The sequence below is a fragment of the Quercus lobata genome, chromosome 1 (assembly GCF_001633185.2).
Source record: "Quercus lobata isolate SW786 chromosome 1, ValleyOak3.0 Primary Assembly, whole genome shotgun sequence".
Lineage (NCBI taxonomy): Eukaryota > Viridiplantae > Streptophyta > Magnoliopsida > Fagales > Fagaceae > Quercus > Quercus lobata.
The window spans coordinates 32,293,378-32,301,468 of record NC_044904.1 but is presented as its reverse complement, the minus strand read 5'-3'; the positions used below and the strand labels follow the sequence as shown (position 1 = coordinate 32,301,468).

The window sequence follows — 8,091 nt, the reverse complement described above, 5'->3', positions numbered from 1 at the left end:
GCTTGCCAACCAAACAAATTTTATATCATCGAAAACAGAAAATGGTCCTTGGAAACAAAAAAATTGATATTAACAAAATTAGTTACCGGATATACCCTTAGTATGCGATTGCTTTTATTTATTTCTTTGCTAAAGTAGTGTGGTTTTGCTCCTCTCCACGACCTGATTATGGAAATTCCTTCCAAAATAGCAGAGCAACCTGATGAAAAGGTGGAACTGGATGTCCCAACATATATGACAAATTTGCTGAGTTCGAGGGTTTTCAATATGTGGCAAATATGGAAAGCCCGCAATGATATCAGGTTAAATTGGAAACAAGGTCAGTCTTGGAACAATGGTCGCTAGGACAAGCAAGAGTACCTTGGACTTTGCAATGGCTGCTAGAAATTTAAAATTAGTCCCAGATATTGATAACCAAAAATAGCAAGAAATGGACTGATCCATTTGCAACAATACGTAATGGTGCTGTGCATGGTGTAAAAAAAGGTATTGATGTGGTTTCCAGGATAAGTAAATGCCTAGCCGGTGGAGGCTATGAGTAATTGAGTATGACATTTGAATAGTCTCTCTCAAAGGTTTACCATTGAGGGAGGGATAGGTGACTGCATTCCTGGATACCTCTATCTCTCAATTGCCTATATCTCTTATGCTCGAGAATTCCATTTGTAGCCTCTCATTTTTCAAAATACTTTGATTGGTACACTCTAGAAATAAGTTAATTCGCTGATTATCCTGAATTGTAAAAGATAGTTACTGCCTATCAATTTTAGGGATTTTTTTTTTTAATCATTTTAAAGATTTTCAAGGTATTTTGGTTATTTTAGTAGTTTTTGGGGTATTTTTACCATTTTAAATGTTTTTTTGACAAGGTTCTAGAGGAATTTTTGAGATTTTGATAATGTGGTCAATTTATAGATTTGAATTTTTTTGCCGCCCCAAATGCCTGAAAATGAGGACATTTTTCGAAAAATGTTTACACCAAACAAACTGGCTGAAGTTGCAATAAGGCTAATCTTAAGATTGAATCAATGATTTGGTTAAGGAAACCACCCATAAGAAAACATTGTAGCTCACTCCCTTAATGAAAAAATTTATTTAATGCCTGCAATGATTATGATGACCAATAATGTGATTCCATAAACTTTGTACTTAGAATTACAGATGGAAAGTGTCATAGAGAACAAACTAGACCAGGTGGGTGTTTAGAAAAGCCATCATCTTCAATAGGTTTAAAATACATTCAATTTTTTCTAACAGATTATTCCTTCCTAGGACATTAAATTCATTTCAATCAACAATTGAGAGGCCAAAAGGAGTTTCACACATGTTTAGTCCGATGGTTGTCCACACATGCATGAACATAGTGAAGGAACTCCAAACCCATCACCATGCTCTAAACCTCTATCTTTTCTCCTTTCAACATCTGAACTACTTTGAGGAGGAGCAATATGACCATTAACAAAAAGTGAGTTGGGTTCTGTGACAGGCTGACCCAGGTCAAGTTCGTCGGGTCCAATATTAGTAGGGCTCTGGTTCCTTCTATATTCATCAGCAGCTCTTCTCTCCACTTCAAGAAAGTGGCCAAGAGATTGAGGACTCCTCACACTCTTAGCATCAGTACTGTCCCTTAAGCACAAAGAAAAAAGCCATATTCTGGACTTGGTGCTTTTCTTTTCCTTTGAAGGTTCGGTTTTTCTTCCCCTTAATGATCTTCTAGAGAACTCTAAAATGCTAGAAACCCCAATAAGGCTCCCAAGGGTAATGCTCTTGTCATGGAAAAAAGACCCTGTAGACTGCAATGCACCATAGTATGGTAAGTAACGGGTACTTTTTGGGACTAATATCATTATAAAATAAAACCAAACAATAGTAACATTTAAATTCAATCAAATAGTTGACTGAATAGGAGTATTTTAAAAGTTCCTCCATCAATGACTATTGTCTAAATATTAAATCTTGAACCGCATGGTCAAGTCAATTGACTCAATTCTCAAATTTTCAAAAGCTATTCAACATAAGTATTTAGATGATGATGATGAATAACTTTTAAAATATATGCTAAAGTGAGATTAAACTACTGTAAACCGTTTTAAAGTCATTTTTTGGTCCACATTTGAGAGACCCCTGTATATGCTAAACTAGGGTTGCAGAATTTTCTTTTACCCTCTCCTTTCATAAGATAACTGCTGCAAAGTTCTCCCAGTCAGTTCATGGTTTATTACCATCATTAGCAAATACCTTACTTCAAATGGTTGCTAGTACCTGCCAAGAGTTTTAGCTAAGTAGTATTCCCCAATTCTCACAATAGGAAGAATCTTGTTCAAATCTCCTCTCCACTTGTTGCAAGAAAAAAAAAAGTTACTACTACCATATAAAACTAGAGCATTTCTATCACATGCTATAGATATAAATTACGGTCACATCCAGGTAAGGTAATCATAATTGGTTGTCACTGGGAAAGGACATCCATCCATCCAATATCTAATGTGCATTTGGTAAGCGCAAAAACAAAAGGTCAATTTATTGAGCTTATTTTGATGGGTTTGGCTTCCTTCCAGTGATTTTGAGCACTGGAAGGAACATGACATGATACGTGTCTTAAAATGGACACGTGTCAATTTCGTGTCCCATCCTATGCTCTTGTCCACATGAGGGAAGCTCTACCTTATTTTCGCGGGCTTTATACACACACCAAAAAAAAAAAAAAAAAAAAACCCTCCTTTTCTATAATACTTTCAACACATAAGCAATTGATAATGCACTTCCAAATGTACTCCTAATCTTGAAGTGTCTAGTGATAATTGAATTCATCTCGCTGGTACAATTTGTCACTTCATTAGAGCATCCACGCAAATAGAATTACACAAAGTAAACTGTGTGGCAATTAGGAAGTGCTAGTAGTACTATAGTGATATTAAAAAGAGTACAACAGCTTGAAAAAGGACCAAGATAACCCCTTAGAAGAGGCATTAAAGAAGAATTAATAAAGATGATACCGATTAAGAGTCTTGTAACTGGATGACATTATCTAATTCTCTTATGAACGCAAACTTGGATTTAAATCCTCCATTTTGATTTGTGGTAAGAAATATTAAAGACGGCAACAATCAAAGAGAGAGAAATTAGAAAGAGGATTTTCAAATTAAATTCCTCCAAAGGAAATCACCAGGCATCTTTGTTCATAAAAAGGACAAACTGAAAGATACCAGTAAAAGCAATAGGACTACTATAGTCTATAATCATGTCAGAGGATATGACTTTTCCTTTTTACACTAATTACATGTCAATAGATACATCAAAGACTAGACACCTAGGAAAAATGTACCAGAGCAAAATTTTTACCTCAGATTTTGTTAATATTACTGACCTCTGTGTCCAAATCCGATGAAGAATCTGTGGAGGAGGTTGGAGAGCCAGTGATTAAAGTGTTGAATGATATTGATCCAGAGAAATTTTGATTTCTAGCCAACCCAACTCTCACATTCAGGGGCTGCAAACCCAGGGGCCAGCCTTCCTCCTATAATCAAATCAGTCAGAAAAGCAATTCATTGAACCTCAGACAAAATAGACAAATATGAATAAGAGAACGCTACAATAAGAAACAAGACAATGGTACAAAAAGTAAGGCCCATTATATATATATTAAAAAACTTATAGGAAAATACTGTAGAACCAGCATGCAATCATGGAAAGAAAAACAAAAATCCAAATGAGTCAAGAGAGAAGACAAATGAATACCTGTCCGGCCATGTGTGCCAAGCACTTATATAGTACTAATGGTGACTGATTATGTTAAAACAAGTTCAATGAGGTCACCTCAAGTACTAAAAATGAATGAATGAATGAATGGAACTGTCATTTTCTTGGTGTTTTAAGCTCTGCAAAAGAACTGCAGTTAGATAGGTTAGTGAGAAGATGAATCAGGTAAATCTATATAGAGGTCCTTCAAGTGCACAGTAGCTCAAGAACATCACTAATAAGCGAGAGAGAGTGTACTAAAAACAAGCAGAACAAAACAGGGTCAAAAAGAGTAACAAAATGAGTAAGAGGGGTTATCATTTGTGTGCACCCTTTCTCGGCTTTACTTGGGTTTTGTTGACCAGAAAGAGAAAGCAGAATCATTTTGTTTTCCAAGTGAACAAATGGCCAAAGTCCAGAACAAGCTCAGAAACTGTCTTCCTAATTTAATGACAGATATACCGTATTTGAGGAGATAAAGCATTTTAATACAACAAAACACTTCTCTTTTTTTCTTTTTCTTTTCCAAATTCTTATCTTCTTGCATAAAGAAATATTTATTTGTCTTTCTTTTTTGTTATAATTTCAAGGGAAATAATATTTCGACTGATATAAGTCTTTTTTTTTGAGAAGATCGACTGATATAAGTCTAGAGAGAAATGTTCACACTATTTTTCACTAACTTGACTTATAATATAATATATGTATATTACAAATTCACAATTTAGTATCTTAGAAAACTATAAATAAAGGTTGTGGCCCCTACTATTGTTCTATCTTCTATTTGAATCGTTTTCTTTCTCATCATCCTCTCAAATAAGCAGCTTTCACGTTGCGTGAGAGAAATCAGTAATGACATGGGAATAGGAACCCTCTTAACCTTAAACGCAAGGAATATTTATTTTGAACTCTTAGCTTAGTATATAATAAGGTTTTCTTTTTGAAATAAAAATTATTTGGCTAACAACCTTGTAATTTTTTAGGAAAGTGTCTAAGATTCCAATTTCTTTTACTCGAATTATTGATTTATATATAAAAAAAATTACTTTGAGGATATTAGTGGGTCCATATATTGTAAATAGACTATTGTTATAACTCCTTAAGGTAGTTCAATGGTGGGTTCAAGTGTATGTCTGGGTGATCACAAAACCACTTTAACTTGCAAAAAATTGTGTGTGTGTATATATGTATGTATGTATGTATGAAAAAAATTATATATTAAATGAATCTATTGTAACTATCCTAATAAAAATGTTTTACACTCTAGCTTGAGAATCAAAAGAATTTAGATTCAATAAAAATAAGTTTAATACTATATTTACAATATTTTTACAATAATTTTATAACAAATTTTATATAGTAAGTTGTTACCGATTCTAATTTGAGTTCAACACTAACATCACTTTTTTACCCACCAATAATATTTTATTGTATAAAATTTGTTGCGAAAATGTTGTGGACATAACATTATTCTAAAAATAATTCTAACTCCCCAAACATAATCGTTAACCCCTTAAAAAACAACTTAAATAATATAAATAAAAATTAGCTCAAATAGCAACAAAAATAACCACAAAAAAAGGATTAGACTAAACAACAAGAAGTGAACAAATTATCAACAAAAAGCTTATTAAAAAACCAGAATAAAATAAAATCGTTAATCATTCAAATTTGTAGATCGTTTAACTCATTACATAAAAATAATATCTAATTTCATTTTTTCTTAAAAAAGGGTACCAAGAGAACTGGGTCGTGAGTTTTTCTTGGCAATGCCAACAATTATGTTCTTTTTGACTTTACAGTCGCAACAATTTTGCTCTTCTTAACTACTTGGCTCCCATTTATAGCAAATATCATTCCCTCCCCCCCCCCCCCCCTCTATTTTCCTATTCTCTATTATCACTTTAAACTCTTTCTCACTTTATTATTTTTATTTTAGCATTATCAGTTTTCACTTTATCTCTTATCAATATATATATATATATATATATACATGTTATCAGGTATATTTTTTTAGATATTAGAAAGAAATTATAATACTTCATATATTTATGTGGTTTTTTTTTTTCTTTGTGATATTGATATATTCAAATTATTTTTTAATAAAATTTATATAATTTAATTTCTTATTGATCACTTTAAAAAATATTCCTAGCGGCGGCAACAAGGCAATTGCATCAAATAATGACTAGATATTAGAATACAACAAGTCAACAACTCATAGTGGTCACACATAAATTAGATAAAAGAGAACCATTCCAATTTGGATATTTTTGCTACTAAACGATGAGGTGAGCAGTTGGACACATAGGGGATGACCCATGTGCGATGGCCGATGGGGTCAATTAATTTGGACAAAACCTAAAGATGTGCATATGTACGTGCCACGTGCCTAAAAATAGAAGCTTTTTTTGGGTCCCAAAAGCTAGTAAATTCCAAAGGTACTTGAGAAGAAATTTCAGGAACAATGAAGGAAAATTATACATAGGAACTGTTATACGAAGAAAGTTTCTGGCATTTTATGATATGATGAGTGAGAAGAAGTTGGAAGAAGAGGATCCAATAAAGTGGACAACAAATAAAGGGCAATGCTTTTGCTTTTTGTGGGTGGCAAATTGGCAATCACATCATTAACCGTATCAACAAGTCCACCCCTAGCTAGCTAATTCTAATTGAGTACCACCTTTTTAAGTCTTTTTTTTATTTGACCCACCACAAGTCCCTCCATCTTTGTCGTGACACAACCAAGCTTTCAACATTTGGGGCCACCATAAATGGGTCTCTCTGTGGAAAATCAAATTACAAAACGATTTGGTGCTTTGACTATTGTCTTCATCAGTGTTTTATTACTTAGACTTGGTCCATATGTTTTTATGACCCAAAAGAAAATGAGACCAAAGTTTGAAACAAAAATTTCATGACCCAGTTGTGGATAAGAACTAGACCCAAAAAAATAAAAATAAAGATTTTGAAAGATCTACTCAATCTCTATCAATCTCTTGTTTAGGGTTTCTTTTCTAACTAACTAAGAGCCTGTCTGGTAGAGGAGTTTGAGTAATATTGTTTGTATTTTTTTGAAATACGTGTAAGTGAAAAAGTGTGTAAAAATATATGTAATGTTGTTTAAAAACTGAAAATGAATTGTTTAACAACTCTACCAAACGGGCCTAGACTTTGAGATCGTAGTTAGTGGACAAACAAGGCCAAGCTCCTTCGGGCTACAAGTCTCATTGTCGCTTTATGAAGGCTCTTTTCTGGCTGATTATATATCAAGTCTTGAAAGCCCAATTTAATTGACAGGGAAGATCCAATCCCTTTGGCCCTTTGGGCCACGGATCTTATTTTCTCTTGCACTAACCTAGAGACCATGTTTAGCCGTTGACAACACTGGCCAAAAATTATACGACCATCTATAAGACAATAAATAAACGTGTAAGGCCCGCTAAAATTACGTGCAGCACAACCTAAATCATGGCCCAAATCAGGGATATAGTCAAAAAATTTTAATTAAGGGGGGCCTTTACTGTTGATTATGTGCAATGCTACTATTTAGCTACTGGGATTTCTTTTCTCTTTTTTTGGTGATGGTAAGAACAAAATTATCTTTGTTTAGAATTTTTTAAAAGGGCAGGGTTATTTATTTTAAATAAAATTGGTTTATTTAGCTTAATTTTTTTTTTTAATTTTACTATTGGTAATTTTTGTTGATGAACTATTTTTTTTTATCTTGTATATTTTGTTTTAGATTTTAGATCTATAAATTTTTTTTATAGTCACTAAAATGAGGAAAATACTAGCACTACAAACTTTTTTATAAATTATTGCTGTGATAAGTGGTTATTAGTAAGTAAAAAAATGATGTGAGTGGTAGGCTTATGTGCGAATCAATAAGAATTTGCTACTAAAATAGTTTGTAAAAATATTGTAAAAAAGTTTGTGAGTATAACATTACTCTTAAAAGAATTAATGATATTGTTTAAAGGAAAAAAAAAATGTAATTTTATAAAACAAAATTGCTAAAATTAGTACATATATATAATAATATATTTTTTTTTAAAAATGGGGGGGGGGGGGGGGGGGGGGGGATTGGCCCTAGTCCAAAGGTAGCTATGTACCTGGCCCAAAGCCTTTGTTTTGTTGTTGTTGTTTGTTGGTTTTTTTTTTTTTTTTTTTTTTTTTTTTTTTTTGTGGGGGTATAATTTGGTAGTCAGAGAGACGATTTCAACCTTAGACATTTTCGTTGAAAATACTACTCCCTCCATCCCACTTTGTTTGTTCTTTATTCCATTTTGGGATGTTCCAAAATATTGTCCTGTTTCTAAAAATAAAAGTTATTAGTTTACTCATGTTCCT

The 8,091-nt window shown here is 32.8% G+C and overlaps 1 protein-coding gene across 3 annotated transcripts; it reads right to left on the bottom strand.

Moving 5' to 3' along the window:
• Positions 1 to 1,110: 1,110 nt before the first annotated feature.
• Positions 1,111 to 4,247, bottom strand: LOC115987056 (uncharacterized protein At3g17950-like). 3 transcript variants are annotated; one of them, XM_031110512.1, is made up of 4 exons: positions 4,070 to 4,236; positions 3,739 to 3,878; positions 3,368 to 3,517; positions 1,111 to 1,793 (listed from the first exon to the last, which is right to left on the bottom strand). In XM_031110512.1, exons 2-4 carry the CDS (start codon positions 3,748 to 3,750, stop codon positions 1,329 to 1,331), a joined length of 627 nt encoding a protein of 208 aa, XP_030966372.1. In that variant the 5' UTR covers positions 3,751 to 3,878; positions 4,070 to 4,236; the 3' UTR covers positions 1,111 to 1,328. The 3 variants fall into 3 exon arrangements, 2 of the variants coding, with proteins under 2 accessions (XP_030966372.1, XP_030966364.1); XM_031110504.1 differs by having other exon boundaries at positions 3,739 to 4,236; XR_004090962.1 differs by having other exon boundaries at positions 1,706 to 1,793; positions 3,343 to 3,517; positions 3,739 to 4,247.
• Positions 4,248 to 8,091: the final 3,844 nt, after the last annotated feature.

Bases quoted from the DNA above. Each gene is read 5' to 3' on its own strand.
- LOC115987056 (XM_031110504.1), bottom strand. The intron at 1,794-3,367 runs GTCAGTAATATT...GGTGCATTGCAG, and splicing joins CATCGGATTTGGACACAGAG to TCTACAGGGTCTTTTTTCCA.